This window comes from Paramisgurnus dabryanus, chromosome 19 (genome assembly GCF_030506205.2).
Source record: "Paramisgurnus dabryanus chromosome 19, PD_genome_1.1, whole genome shotgun sequence".
Lineage (NCBI taxonomy): Eukaryota > Metazoa > Chordata > Actinopteri > Cypriniformes > Cobitidae > Paramisgurnus > Paramisgurnus dabryanus.
In genome coordinates this window covers 34785642-34802250 of record NC_133355.1, presented here as the reverse complement: position 1 = coordinate 34802250, position 16609 = coordinate 34785642, and the positions used below count along the sequence as shown (strand labels likewise).

The window sequence follows — 16609 nt, the reverse complement described above, 5'->3', positions numbered from 1 at the left end:
CAGGTGTAACTTTTTAACAAAAGTAATGCATTTTAATACAAAAACGCACTTAAAGGCACTCTTAGCGAATCTGTGTGACATCCCTTCTTGTTGACGTTTGAAGTGTTGTCAAACACAACTGAGCGCTGCTAACTCCTCTCTTCCTTCTCCCTTACGTGCTTTCTGAACGAGTCATGAACACTCCCAACTCCCACTCCCAAATCCTTCTTGTTGTTTATTGGCTGGAACACTTTGTTTCGTGGTGGTAGGTTTAACCACTTTGTTTTTGTTGCAGTTTGTGGAGCCTGCGCTGTCTGAGACCGCGTTTTTTTTACAGTGTGTTCAGGGGACAGGCAGCTAGCAGATGAGGAGTGAGGAGATGTTTACTGTATGAAACAAAAATGTTTTATGGCCTAAAACGCGTGAATTTGCTTCAAGCACAGTTAAGTTAACAAAGTCCAGGTTTCTGTGTATTAGAATGGTGTGTTGTGCAGTGACAAACCAGAGGACTCACTTAATTAATATGGTGCGTCTTTCGGCGATTATACCAGCTGTTCCTCATGATATTAAATACCTTTTGAAGTTTTAAAAAACATACTTCAGTCTAACATTTTGTAATCTACATTAATAGTCCCAGTTAAAGTTACAACTTTATTAATTGCAACCTGAAATTTGATGAAATGTGTTAAAAATTGGGTACATTTACATATACAAATGTTAATTAATGTACACTGTCCCTTTTCTAAAAAAAACAAAAAAAAAAAACAAGCTAGGAGTACAGCACTTATATAAAAACAGGCTAATTATTGAATAAATAAACCTGCAGGGACTATGGGTGTGGAATTGTAAATAATGGGCATTACTGATCTTTGCTAATCTGCTTAAGCTTTTGATTAGTCCTCCAAAAGTTTTTGTGGCTGATGCTGATATCGGACACACATCATTTACCTCTGATGTATAGTTATATGATGTAAAAGAATGCCTTTAAAAAGTAAGCAAATGCCTTTTTGCACTGTTAAAACATGTCATGTTGTTCTCTGTAGATTGGCTTTGGACAACATGGGCCAGGTGGTTATAGCCAGAACCAAGGTGGTTACTATGGACAACAGGGATCTTCCTCCCACGGAGGACCCCAGCAATCTTCATACCCCCAGCAGCCCCCATCTGGACCAGCCTCTCAGTCTCCATATACCCAGCAACCCCCAGGTCCTCCCCATGGTCAGGGTGGGCCCCCTTACGCTCAGCCTCAGGGCTCCCATGGTCCCCCTCAGGGCCAACCTTCGTATTCTCAAACTCCACAGTCAGGTCAGCCGCCCTATCCTCAGTCCCAAGGTCCTACTCAGTCACAGAGTGCTTCTCAGGGCCAGCAAGGGCCTCAGTCACAGCCTGGATATTCTCAACCACCTTCTGGTCCACCTCAACAACAGGGTCCCTCTCAACAGCAGCAGGGTCCACAACATACACAGCCGCCCAGCTCGGCACCCCCACAGTCATCCCAACAACCTACGGGCCAGGGCCAGCCCTCACCCTACTCTCAGACCCCTCCACAGCAACAGTCACCCTTCCAGCGCTTTCCACCACCACCACCACAGGTAAATAAATCTTCATTTGCAAGATGATAGATCATGAGACTGTTTACTTCATCATGTCATTTTCCTAAACTGACAAATTAGCCATACATTTCAAGGCTCGCAAAATTTTTAAATCCCTGGTAGCCCTTCGGGCAGGCACTCTTTCATTTTTGGTAGCCCGAAATGAATATAAGTAGCCTGAATAAAAAATACACTGTTTAATGTAGAATATTGATAAATCCTGGATTTCCATGTAAGCCAACTATTTCTGCCCATCCCCAGCTAACAATTTGGTTCCCAAAACGTTCCCCTAACATTAGTTTTTGGTTTCTAGAATGTTGTTTTCCAATGTTTTTGTTTAATAGCAAGGAATGTTTTCTTAAAGAAAATGAACATTTTGAATGTTCTAATGTTATTTTTAGGTTATTTTAACGTTTCCCTAACGTTAGAATAATTGAATTGTTATATTTCTGAAATATTATATGAATGTATTATAACACAGGTTATTTTTAATATAATTTAATAGAATATACCTCAACACATCACACATTGTATTTAGATAACATGGTATTTTATCAAATATATAAACAACCAGTGACTTTAACACAATATAGAAGACTTAAAACAGATATTTATTAAAAAGGAATAAACATTTAATTCCCTTTTGGTTAATAGATCTTACCATAGCCGTTTATTTTCGCTAGAATAATGTTAGACTCTGAGGTAAAACGAAATTATAAATAAACATTATGTTCGCTTTAGGTAAAATATCTTACCACTGCTGTTTAGTCACCTATCAAAAGCTTCTAACATTATATTCTCATAATAGCGTAGATGTGTCAAATCGATCGGAAAGAAAAAAGAAACACTAAAACAATGTTAGTCTATGAGGTAAAAATGAAATAACGTTATTTTTTTAAATGACTTGAGTTTGCGCTGAGCACAAGAGCAAGCAGGTGCTTGTGAAGAGCTAAGCCGGGAGAAGCGCGTGCAGAGGGTCGCGCGCATTTCAGACGTGCACATTAAAGGATGGGTTTATTTATGCTTTTACTTCATTTCCTGACAGTTTCACTTGTTACGTGAGGATAATGACTGACAAGAGGATGCCGAAATACATGCAATATAATTACCTAACTAAATCTGAGACAAAGCAAAAACATTAAATTATTATTTCCTCCCCAAGATAGCCCGACGGGCAGGGCGGAGATACATTTCGGTAGCCCAACAGGAATTCACAAAAGCCCCGGGACGTCGGGCTAGCGATTTTGCGATGAATAGTGTTGTTATTTTTATCCTTTTCACCTTTTGTCGTTTTCATTCAGCAGGAGCTGTCTCAAGATTCTTTCAGTTCCCAGTCGTCTGCTCCCTCCTCCAACCAACCCATGGTGTCCAGTAAGAGCGGCCCAGAGGACAGTATGCAGGGACGACCTTCCAGCCTTCCTGTGAGTTCCACACTGGCTTTTAAAAGGGGTTGAAGTGTTTCAGATGAGTGTAGTAGTGGTATTTTGGTGCTGGTTAAAAGTATAAATAGTAGTTCCAAGGCTTAGATAATGCTATCTGTGTGGATATTGGGAATTAGTTCAAACAATGCTTAAACGTTTGACATGTTTGCTGGGACAGAACTTGGCTTTGGTTTGAAAGTATACCAATCTTTGGATAGTTTGGCTTTACAGGGCTTCTGGGTTTTCGACCTGTCGATTTGTCTTTAACTGTCTACCAAGCTGCAATGATGATTGCCTTCTGAGTTAAGCCTAGATGCTGGCTTTGTTGAAGTCAGTCAAGGTTATGTCTAAATGGCAAAAATTTGTATATAAATTGTTGAATATTTCTTTTGAACTTTTGAGTTTAGTTAGTAACTGGTAAACTCACTCAACTGTATCTGCTTTGTTTCAGACTTGTGTAGGAAAATTAGACTGTGTGGAAACGGCATTATGTAAATAACACTACAATATATTAGAGCTGCTACGGTAAACAATACACAGTTTGGTTTGTACTAGGGATTTGCACTAATACTAATCTGACAGATTGTTTGAATGTAAGGTCTTTAAGCTACTAGTCGACTACTCTAAAAGTAAGAAACCCCCAAAAGACCGTCAGAGATCTTTGGATGTGTATATATGATCCATTTGAAATGTTTAATCTATATATCAAACCGTTAAATTCTGTAAATAATGCTGCTAGCTAAATTTAGGTAGTAAATATATTGTGCTTGCCTTGGGATTATTTGGCATTTACACACGTACCGTTTACATTGGTGCATTTGGCAAACGTGGGCAGGATCAAGTTCAAGTGAATAAAAAATGTCTATCGTCTAGTATTGTCTACTGGCACAACCATAGCTTAACAGCCTGCGCTGCTGAATATGGTTATGTGTAGCTTCAGAAGAATTACTGTGAGCCAGTTTGGCATAACATAGAAGAAAGCAGAAAAGTAGTGAAAGCTAGGGCTGCAACAACTAATCAATAAACTATTCGTTGTCAACGAATTTTTGTTATCGATTAGTTTGTCACAAGCTCCATTTGGACAGCGCGGACACGCGTCTGCTTCATCATACAGCACAAACTGTATGCTTATAATTAAAGTAAGGTGCTTTTTCTTCATACAGGGCTGCACGTTTATCAGCTTGTTTAAAAGCAAGGCAGCGTTGCCCGGACTGCAGTGTTGCCAGGTCCTCTGTATTTCTGCAGAGTTCTGAATTGGGCTACTTTTACGTTTCTCTTTTACTTAGAGATGAAGGATTTTGTTTATTAGTTATTGGTATTTGGGCTTTGAAGAGTCATTGGGATGCTTTTGGACTAATTTTAAATGGCCACTGGGCTGGTTTTGTTGTGCAGACATGGCAATCCTAACAGTTCAATGATGGAAGCAAAAGTGCATACACTGGTTAATAAAGGTTTCATTTCGTCCTTTATTATAAGTGAGTTTGTATTTGTTATTGTTGTAGGGTCTTTATAAAAACAGTAAAACTATGCATCTGTTTTAAAGTTAGGGGGAAATCCAGGTTTTTATTACTGTAACAATGCATGTATATCACTTTCATATCATGATGGCTTATTTATTTTGTTAATACATGAAAATGTTAATTCTCAAGGTCTAAGGTTGAAGATTAAAATTAGTTTATGAATCTGTGGCAAAATTTCCTCACCAGCACATCTCTGAAGACATTTAAAGATGTTTTACTATTTAAAGCTGCAAAACCTTTGTATTAAGGCTTAAAATATCAAATGTATATTAGTAGAGCTCTGTAGTACTGTGTGGCTTTTGCACTTTTAAAAGTACACTTCTACATTTGAATACCTTAATTTAGTGCCTTATTTGGCTATAATAAGTAAAAAATAAAAAATTACATAAAAAGTAATATTTATGGTTTTTATCCGATTGGTTGATTAATCGGTTATGAAAATAATCATAGTTGCAGCCCTATTGGAAGCTAATTCAATTAGGACTGCACAATAAATCGCATGTGATTGTCACGTACATCTCATCAGTAATGCCGGTTCCTTGATTAGTATTAAATCGCAAACAGCTGCTTTCAGATGGCGCAGCATTAACTGCACAGAGCCGTAGTTCACTGAAAATCGGGGAAATTTCGCATTTTTGCGGATGTATCGCCTGCGATATGTATGCGATATGGCCCAGCTTGTCAGGGAACTACGGCTCTCTGCAGTTAATGCCGCGCCATCTGAAAGCAGCTGTTGGCGATTTAATACTAATCAAGGAACCGGCATTACTGATGATATGCACGTGACAATCACATGCGATTTATTGTGCAGCCCTAAAATCAATACTTCAATACCTCAAATCAATCAATACTTTTGGGGGTTTTTCCACTGGGTGCAGTACATAGTACCCAATACTTTTTTTAGTACCACCTTGGCTGTGGTTCCAAGCGACCTGAGCTGATACCAAAACTTGATGCAAAAGCACTGTAGATCACTGATTGGTCTGAGAGAATCATCACTACCAGCGTCGTCTCTATAGTGTCAAAGATTACAGTATGTGTCTTAAAATGATTTTTTGTTAACATTGGCTGCTATAATTCTTGTAAACTGGATTATTCATACTTGAGTTAATTTATGATTGTGAGTTCTTAAACTTTTCAGAATGTATCCGCATATAATATCCTGCTTGTGTAGCAGGATTTAGTTTTTTAGTTTTAGATTATTTCTTTTTATATTGAGCAGTTCTCCTAAACATTGTATTGTATTTTTAACCCTGTTAGTGTGGGTGGGATCTTGTGGGGAGGGGCAATTTCATATTCTTTGTGATATAGTACCGCTATCAATTGTCCTCGCAAATCTTTGTCCTTCCGCTGTAATAACGATATAGCCTAGTTAAGGAAATATTTCTATGCAAAAGCCATTTCACAGTTCATGTGCAAACCGAAAACTAGTTTGATGGACTATAAGCATGCTTGTAAAATTGCTGGCTCTATCTATTCGGGTTACCAATACTTATGTTCGGCGTGTCTGCTTTTGGTTGTGGAGTTCGCAGCTTGATCTGGAAGATGATGAGTTTGTTTCACTTTCTCTGGCTAGCTAGCAATCTCTACAGAAGGTCCTGCATTCATTGAGGCGGCACGTCTGGTCGCAGAGTCACAGCTTGAACTTTACAGCTAGGTCCTCATCACTAGTGCAGTCGCCAAGTTAAACTTGGATGGGTGCAATGGCTTCTTAACAATAATCTAGTGCAGCCCTCCCGCCACAAAAAAGAAAAAAAAAACACCAAATAACTTATCTTCCCTGTCACTGTTGCTGTTTTTAAAAGTGTGCGCCCGGCTCCCTCACGTCTTTCCTACACACAATAGGGCTGTCACTTTTGAGAAAAATCAAATTCGAACGGATTTCGAATATCATGCAATGTATCCAAATATATTCGAATATCTGGGTACCCCCCCCCCCCCCCGGCGCGCATCAAAAACCCACCGTAATGGAGATTCAATCACAAAATTATTAACAGTGACAGTCATAAACTGGGCTGTCTGGATTACCATTTTACTTAATGTTTGAAACACCAGGTTATCAACTTATGAATACAAAACTTATATAAGAAAAGACGATTCAGAACAGTTACAGACAATAACGTGACAACTTAAACAGCAGCAGGAGTATAGGAGCCCAAACGGAATTCGCGCCCGCAGATTTCGACAGAAAACTCAGCGGAATTCTGTGGATTTAATGCCCGTCATTGACAAGCACACATATCCCGCGCTTGAGCGTGTTTGTGAGAAGTAATCTCATTGACAACAAGGACACATACATAGCCTATCTCACGCGTTTGTGAGCCGTCAGTGGAGAGTACATTAACCCTGCGCGTGCTGTTTGCTCGCCCGTTTTCAATGATAGAGAGCACAAACCCTTTGATACTTGAGATGAAATAAAACTTACCGCTGAGTTAAGCAGATTGACTTGACTCTGTCGTCTATGTGACGCGTGACAGTCAGCACATGATCATTTCAAATCCGTTTACAAGACAAATGCTGTTGTTGTTTAATATAAAGTTTACATTGCGTTGTAAAAATAATACAATTATCTTCATTCATGCTAATTTCATAATGCGAACGTATTAACACAAGCTTTTATTCTGCTATAATATTTAACACTATAAACATTAATATGTCATTTTATATACAAACTATAATTCTATCTTGACATGCACATTAGGTTCATTTTGGTCCCATTTGATTCCCTCTCTTGTGCACAGTTGCCGTCGTCGGTCTCACTCTCAGCCTCCTTCCTATTACGAGGTGTTACTGTAAAAAAATGCGCTACACATGGCATTTAAAAAAACGGATGGTTTATTTATAGTTCGAATACGGATATTTCACGTCATGTTCGAATGCATATTCGAATATCGAATAAAAAGTGACAGCCCTAACACACAAATTGCAAAAAGTGCAATCAACAATTTTTTTTTTTTTTTTTTAAAGCAAATTATATTTTTGAAAAATTTCTTGATAATATGATTTTGCACATCGTTAAAACAACAACAATATTGCTGCAAATTATAATGCTGCATATATACATTTATGAGGGTCAAAAACGGTGGAGTAGTCTAAATGAATGGAGTAAACATGGCCTAAGATTTGAGGATCTCCTGGCATTGTCAGTGTGAGCACCACTCAAAAAAGGTTGTGTTTATAGTTTAGCATAAGCAGACAGCTCGTTTAGATGACACCAAATCAGATCATCACTATAATAGAAAGGAGGATGTGTTTTTCAGAGAGAACACCTGTGACTACAGACGGCTGGAGAAGGGGATGAGCTGAGTGAATTAGGAAATTCTAAACTCGCTGCCAGTGGGAAAGGTGTAATTTACTTCATTTTTAATTCCTGTTTAGTCAATGACCTAAGATTAACTGAGATTTTATTTAGCTCAATAAATCTGCTGTCTAAAGACAATAATCTAGCCCTCGCTTGACCCCTGCATCCACCACTACATCTCTTTTGATGCATTCTCACGCTAGATTAGCCCCAACGGCTAACTTCAGGCAGACCAACCTTAAAACAACTCAACACCTGACCTGCGTGCGAGTTAGTCAAGTTGGAATCTAATGACGCTACATTGGTGAGAAACAACAGTAGGCAACATAAACCACCCAAACAGACACATTTTGGCCTTGTCAAAGGGTGGGTTCGGTTTAAAATAAATATATAGAAGGTCTCAGTTTGTTTGATGGTCTGACTAGTGGCTAAACTGAACTCTGGAACAAATACCTTGTCGAAAATAACAAATGTTTTGGTTTCCTAAAGACGCTATGTTAGTGCTGGGCGATAATTCGATAACGATAATTTTACCAATATAATCTTTTTCGATAAAACGATAAGGACATTTCGATAAGTGATCGATAATGTTTACGCACTGTGCGTAATGTTGCGCGAGCACTTCCGGATGCGGCACGCGCTCTTGGTTTACAATCACAGTGTCAGTTAGACTTGAAGGAGTGGAAGATGAGGCAAGTTATTCATTTATTAGTAGAGACCTATGATTTTCGCGATGCGGATAACGCGGACGGAATCACGGAATCCAAATGCGCGGAAACATTTTCTTGTGTGTAATGTTGGACGCGCAAACAAGGTTCGTCAAACACAGCAGACACAATAGGTGCAGTATACTGTACTTTAATTCAGCATCCACCTTGCGCACGCACACTCCGCACAGCTTTAAAAGTATATTTACAGGACATTCACAAATTCAGGAAACTGAGGAAAAGCAGCAGATCCACCACTGCAGTGAATATAGTGTTTGGGTATGTGCGCTCCCACAGCAACGTGACACTCTTGACATCCATTTATCAGCGTGTATAGCTCGTATATGTATAACACACGCGTGATCACTGAACTAAGTTTTCTTTCTTGTTTAAGTGAACATAAACAGCTGTTACTCAGTATATTGAAACTTAAAGCAGTCTGTCTTGGGTCTTAAAGTGACAGTAGTCTGCTGCTTTTGTGTCAGAAATGTGTTGATTTCATAACAAATAGATTTACATTTAATACAGATGCATTAAAACAAGATTTTAGTTTTTGTATTTGTCATGTTCTGAATAAAAAGTAGTTTAAAACCATTATTAACGGTCTGTTTTTTACAATTTTCATTCAGGAGCAAAAATCTGCCTTTAAATTTAACAGGAGTAAAGATTTGTTATTTATCATTATAATTATCGATATCGACTGATATGGAAAACATTTTCTCGATAATTTTTTGGGTCATATCGCCCAGCCCTACGCTATGTGAAGAGAGGTTTGGCAGCCGATCTGTAGTTAACATTGTATACATTCATTTAAGACAGTAATCTTAGCTCAGTGTAGTTTTTAAAACGCTTAAGCTATGATTTAGGTAATCCACTTGTTGTTTATTTAGCTTGTTATCAGTAATAAACTACTCCTAAAGGACTCTGTTGTTATTGATTATTTGCGGAAGTGGAAAATATAGCTGAGAGTTGAATCTTTGAGTGAGGTCCAGCCAGATGCTTATCCTTGTACCAACTAATGAGTCACACAGAGGAACAAGAAAAATACGAAATCTATTTCTTTATTAATCTTTACAACTGTCTAATTTTACTTTCCATGTAACCTTCTAGCTTAGTTAGATTTTACAAAACAGTAGCTTGAGGTAGCTGCAGTCTGTGATTTGCTGTATAATCAGACCTGTTTCTTAAAACCAATACCAAATAGGCGTTTATGTAGAGTGCATGCTGCCAGCTAAAGAGACTTTAAATAAATGGATGTGAACCAGCTTGACTGGCTTATCTGGTTTCTGTGTAATCGTTGGTTCACATCGTAACATGTTTAAAAGCAGCACACCTTTTCAGTCCTCCATGACCCTGTGTGCGCTCATGTTATGTTTAAAACAGTTTTGTTTAAAACAACTTTTTCTGGTGATTTCTTTCTCCAGAATAGTCATAAAGTGCATGCTTAAGTACATGTGTTATGGTAATTGGTTAAATTATAACATTTTGCTCTCCTGGTATATTTTTTGGACTGGTCAGGTGAGTGTAGACTATATGCTTCCTGTTGGGGTTTTAGACTACTGTTTGCTCTTTAGACACAATGTTAAATGTTTTCTCATTTGTAAGTAAGTTTGGATAAAAGCATTTGTTAAATAAATGTAAATAAAAATCAAAAGACAGTAACATTCTATATTAGGAATTTTATTATTTAATTTTTGAATAATTTCTTAAACCATAATATACTGATGATCTTGTCAAAGACCGCAGGCCAAATATCAGGCAATTTCAGTCTTTTTTTGTTTATTTGTTTAATTTTAGTTCACAGTAGCGAGCAGCCTTCTTACACTAACTTACATTAGAGGTGAGCAGTAAAGGATTTGGTTTATGTAATCCATTTTGCTTTTTTCAAGTAACATCATTGTTGTATTAGGTAGGTAATGTCTTAACCTTGATCCATCAAACTTTCAGTTAGGACCACTTTCATCAAATATATGAATTTTTATTAAATACAGCATTCAGTTGGTTTTGTTGGTATGGTTCTGTTTTTGGCAAACTCCACGCGCCCGTCCATGCAGTTATTCCTGGACAGAGTGGGGAAAGCACCAAGTCAAAACCCCTCTTGGGGTAATAGAACAGAACCATTAATCTATATAAAATCACAAAAAGGAAGGATGATTACACTAATGGCGCTTTTCCATTGCATAGTACCCCACGGTTTGGGTCGGATCAGTTTACTTTTGGGTGCTTTTCCACTGGATGCAGTACGTAGTAGTTGATACTTTTTTTAGTACCACCTCGGTTGGGGTTTCTTTTTTTGTTTTTTTGTTAAATCTGTTTATTGACCTTTTACAAAAATATACAGGAGAATCATGAACAAGTTTTTTTTTTTTAACCCTGACCCACCCCCCCAAAAGAGCAAAAACAGGAAAGAGAAAAAAAAGAAAGAAAGAAAGAAAATAGAAAACTATATTAAAGTAAATTCAACCTCGGTTGGGGTTTCTAAGCGACTTGAGCTGATACCAAAATGTGATGCGAAAACACTGTAGATCACTGATTGGTCTGAGAAAATCATCACTACCAGCGTCATCACTATAATGTAAAAGATTAGCTTTACCTTCATGCTAGCCTGCGCTGTCTCGAGAAAACCTGTTGTCTTCTGTGCTTTGCTGTAAGTTCCCAAACTCCCTTTTAGCGATAAAAAATATTCCCAGGTTGAGAATCATGAACACCATAACAGTTTTTTCCAGACTTTGCAGTTTGTGGTGACGTATTCTCTGACGCCACGGGTGTTTGTACAAAAACTGTCATGTGAGACAGAGGTAGTGATAAACGCGAAAAATGTAAAAAAAAAAATTATGGGAATGTGTAGCATTCCAACAACGCCCTCAATCAACCTTATAATTTTAAGGGTGCGACCATGGTCTCAAAAAAATTAAACATTAATTGAGTTCAGCTAAAAAAAACTGTTTCTTAATTTTTTTTGCTTTGTCAGTTGTTTATATGGTATATGGGCTTAACTGTTTTGTGTTTTGTATACAGAATGTAGTCATGATGTAAGTACAATGGGTCTTACTGCTGTAAACAAATGGGAAGCCACATTTGGTGATTGGCATGTAGATTGACAGCAACAATATATCTGCATTGGCATGCTTCTCGTTTCAGACAGCTTTTCATGAGCTAGCAATTGCCTTACTTAATACCCATTTGGCACATACCTTTATAGACACTGACTGGTTTACCATTATATCTCAGTCATATGTGAGCCAAGATGGAGAGAGACAGAAAGCTGGACTTTCTGAAGAGTTTCTGAATCCAAAAATTGGTTCCCCAGATTGTTTTCTCACGGGCAGAAAGACTGGGCATCTTCTGTGATCTTGATTAATTCGTTTTGAATTATGTTTTTTCTTTTTCATTTCACAAATTAATCTCAGTGCAGTGTGGTTCATATCAATCTAGGATCAAATCAAATCCTCTTCCATTTGGTTGATTATAATGTCCGTGTATACGAGCGAGACAGATCTGGTGCGAGGGGATTCTCAATAGCCTGGGATTTCACTGTGGGATGCCCTGCAAGTGAAATATCCTTTCTTTATGTGCAAGAACATGAATGCTGCCTCCAGTCTTTTTTAATCTCCTCCAGTTCCTTACCAACAGGCTTTTGTGGCCCTTCCTCAAAGTGCTGCTAATCCAAAGCGGTATTCACCTCCCCTTACTACTTCTAAACACCGCCTGACTTCAGGGGTATGTCACCTCTGACTCTTTCTTTGCCTGCTGTCTTTAAAGCAGATAAAGGGTGAAAGGGAGATAAAAATGTTCTTTGTGTCCTTCAAGTGTTTCATTTGAATCTTCACAAAACTTTTGTTTTCGGTAATCTTTTGCACCGTCTTGTTCTGTGATGCATTAAAGTGAATGCCTGGAAGGGAAGGTCACATGTTGGTCACACACTTTTTTTCTCTCTTCCTCCCAGTGGAAAGGTTTCATATGGACTAGCTTAAAACAGACTCAGAGGAGCACAGCCGGTTCAGAGAGAAAGAGATAAATGTAGATCGGCACTGATTCTGCACTGTTAAATCTACATTGCTATGGCAAAAGAAATTATACTTCGTCTTAGTTGTGAGTTTAAAGGCATAGTTCGGCCAAAAATGATATTAAACCCCTGCCAAGCTGTCATAGTTGCACATTTTTCGGATATTTTAGAAAATGTTTTAGATCTTTTAGTTGATGAAATGTAATGTTACGGGGTCCACCCATAGTCCACGACCTTCAAGTCCAAAAAAAGTGCGTCCATCCTTCATAAATTAAATCCAAACGGCTCCAGGATGATAAACAAAGGTCTTCTGAGGGTAATCCGCGCTGTGTTGTTGTAGAAATATCCATATTTAAAACTTTATTAACGAAAATAAATACCTACCGGTAGCGCCGCCATCTTAGTCGCATCCGCATTCAGGATGAGAGCTTACGCACGGAGGCTACTCTGCTGCTGCTCTGTGCCCCCGCCCTCCAAATTTGTCATTCGTCACTAAGAAAAGTGCGTACACTACGCTAATACTCTCTCTTGAATACAGAGGAGTCTAAGATGGCGGCGCTACCGGTAGGTATTTATTTTCATTAACTATCCCTTTAAATATTTTGAATTGAATGTGATTGAAGATAACTCATCTTTATTGCTTTGTTTTGGCTGGCTTTATGTGGAAAAAAAAATGTAACCAGTGTAGTTAGATTCACTAATGTATTTTAAGAAAGTCTAAGACCTTTGCCGTTTCTCAATATCAAGAAAGGATCCTCAGAAGCCAGAATTTCGAGGATGCTACGTCATCGACATCGGTCAAAGGACTGTTCCAATGTCGAGGATCCTTGGAATTTCAGCCAAGGACTGAGTCCTTCGAGAAATATCCCATATACAGGAAAAGGATGCATATGTGTATCCTTTGCACTCTTCGCGCACTGAAATCACCCACAATCCTATGCGCGCAGCGCTGAAAGCACACCTTTCATTGACGCAATGACATGCACTTGCTAGTAGGGCTGGGCGATATGACCCAAAAAATTATCGAGAAAATGTTTTCCATATCAGTCGATATCGATAATTATCATGATAAATAACAAATCTTTACTTCTGTCAAATTTAAAGGCAGATTTTTGCTCCTGAATGAAAATTGTAAAAACCAGACAGTTAATAATGGTTTTAAACTACTTTTTATTCAGAACATGACAAATACAAAAACTAAAATCTTGTTTTAATGCATCTGTATTAAATGTAAATCTATTTGTTATGAAATCAACACATTTCTGACACAAAAGCAGCAGACTACTGTCACTTTAAGACCCAAGACAGACTGCTTTAAGTTTCAATATACTGAGTAACAGCTGTTTATGTTCACTTAAACAAGAAAGAAAACTTATTCAGTGATCACGCGTGTGTTATACATATACTAGCTATACACGCTGATAAATGGATGTCAAGAGTGTCACGTTGCTGTGGGAGCGCACAGTTTCCTGAATTTGTGAATGTCCTGTAAATATACTTTTAAAGCTGTGCAGACGTGTGCGTGCGCAAGGCGGACGCTGAATGAAAGTACAGTATACTGCACGCACCTGTGTCTGCTGTGTTTGACGAACCCTGTTTGCGCGTCCAACATTACACACAAGAAAATGTTTCCGCGCATTTGGATTCCGTGATTCCGTCCGCGTTATCCGCATCGCGAAAATCATAGGTCTCTACTAATAAATGAATAACTTGCCTCATCTTCCACTCCTTCAAGTCTGACTGTCACTGTGATTGTAAACCAAGAGCGCGTGCCGCATCCGGAAGTGCTCGCGCAACATTACGCACAGTGCGTAAACATTATCGATCACTTATCGAACTGTCCTTATCGTTTTATCGAAAAAGTTTATATCGGTAAAATTATCGTTATCGAATTATCGCCCAGCCCTACTTGCTAGCCTGTTCCATTTACTTTGCCTAGCCTCTGAAGGAAGTGACTTGTAAGGACTAGTCCTGCCAAGGAAGTATCCTTGACATTGAGAAACGGCCGTTGTCTGAACTAATACATTCTTGCTTAAAACTGCGTTTGTTTGTTGTTTTCTCAGTTTGGGCCATTTTTGTCAAGATTTTAAAAATACTCTTCAAAATGAATCAATTTGACATTGCTGTTTTTGTGTTGTAGTGTGGGACTGAGAAAACTGGGCCATTTTTGAAAAAAATGACCCTTTTTTGTAGGTCTGGGACAATTAATCGTGCAAATGCGTGTTTTCCCCATTTGAATTAATTATGGGGAAATGCCACCACAACCAAAAGACAGAGGGCACTCTCATGCAAAAACTACATTTGTGCTGCAGAAGAAGTACCGTTACAAACGCTATTTCAGGAAATGTCTATGAACATATTTACATCACTTTTCTTCAAATTGTTTAAGGTATTTTTATTATGATAAAGAATATTTTGAATGATTGTATTTGACGAGTGTTGCTTTTTAAATGATTTTAGATTAATAAGGACTTCCTACTGACCAAAGAGCCTTAGTACACGGAAGAGCTGTGCATATAACACATAATCCGAGCCAGGTATTTTTTAATGGGAAACGTGATGCGTTGTCACAGTCCTATTCTTTAGTCATGTGACACAGTCATGTGATCAATTCAGCCCAAGCAAGATGTGCCTGCATGTTGGACAGCGTAGTGCAGCTGTTTCGGTTGCTGTCCAGATTGATAGCGTTGTTAAAGAATAGTTTGTGCATACTCCAGATTACATTTCAGAGAGGCGGAAAATAAATGTTTGACAAATGATGCATGTCGAAAGGTTTAATGTTTTACTAGTGCACTGTATAGGGATGTAATCATTTTCAGATGTAGATGTCTTTTCGAAAACAATGGTGTGGACGAAGAGCGTTTTAAAACGAAACTCCTTTTTAAAATGTATCTGGATTAGACGTAGCCCAAGAATTCAGAAGCTTCTAGCTATATAAAATACTGCAGTGTTGCATTTTGTAATGTATTGAGTATTCATAGTACACCGTTACTACACGTTGCCTCAAGAGCTGTTGTAGCTTTGCAAAGCATACATGATCATACAAGATGAAATAAAATTTGTGTTGGAAATGTAGTTAATGTTTAAGTTGCACAAAAAATCTAGAAACACTTGCCATGAAGTTTTGATCACAAATTCACATTAGTGGAAAAGAGGACGTTGGGATGGAATGAAGCTAGAATGGAAGAAGGAAATAGACAGGATAAAAGTACAAGTGTGATGGAAAGGGTGTAAGTCAGTTTCACACAGGAACCACAAGCATGTTTTCCCAGCGCTTCCACCCTGACAGTGCACCAGTGCCAAGTAGTGTTTGTAAACTTAACTACTAATACAGTACCAGTACAGTACAGTGTCCTTATCAACCATTTAATCCATTCAAATATTTTACAGGGGTAAAATAAATGGGATAGAGGTTACACATTTTACACAGCAGAGGCTTTTTGATGACTGTCTTGTATATACAAATGTATGGCTAGCAATGTTTGTTGTTTAATATAGCTACATAGTCTTTTCTAAATGTAATATAATGCTCAGTTTTATCATTTAATGCTAATTCAGCTGACACCAGTCATCTCATGTTGTTTAATGCATCTATGTTTAACCAGTTGACTGAAGTTTATTGTATTTGTCTTTTAAAGCAGCCAACTGAGGATAAGATAATGTTTATCAGAATGAAAGAACCCAGCAAACACACAAAAAATCTTTCAGCAACAAATATATTTAATACTTGATGTAAAGTAAATACCGAATGCCAATGTACTGTGCTAATTGTGAGATTGGGAGTGATTGTTCTGAAAGAAAGTGTATTTAGATTGACACAATCTGTTTTTTGAATGTATTTGCTCTCTTGGACTGATCAGGAGGATGGCTCTTGCTTAGGCTGCAGCTGACTTCAGCTCTTGGCCTGTTTTGTGTGGCCGTGCTGTTGCAGTATTCAGAGTCTGGGGCGTGTTTCCTGTTACTATTCTTGGTCTTCCTGTGTGCACGCGGCTTATTCAGGTTCAGGGGCTGGCGTTCACGCTCATCCGCTCTGTTGTGCTTACACTTGCTAGATTTTCTGTTCTGTGCATTAGTTTCATTAAT

At 38.2% G+C, this 16609-nt stretch overlaps 1 protein-coding gene across 2 annotated transcripts in view; it reads left to right on the top strand.

Annotated features, from left to right (window-relative positions):
• Window positions 1–16609, top strand: part of arid1ab (AT-rich interactive domain 1Ab) — a 67675-nt gene that overhangs the window by 27398 nt on the left and 23668 nt on the right. Inside the window, exons 3-4 of one of the 2 annotated variants that reach the window (XM_065290825.2) lie at window positions 1023–1571; window positions 2876–2992. In XM_065290825.2, the coding sequence (XP_065146897.1) occupies window positions 1023–1571; window positions 2876–2992 (666 nt within the window). Of the gene's footprint in view, window positions 1–1022; window positions 1572–2872; window positions 2993–16609 lie in introns of both variants that reach the window. The other variant, XM_065290824.2, reaches the window with a different exon arrangement.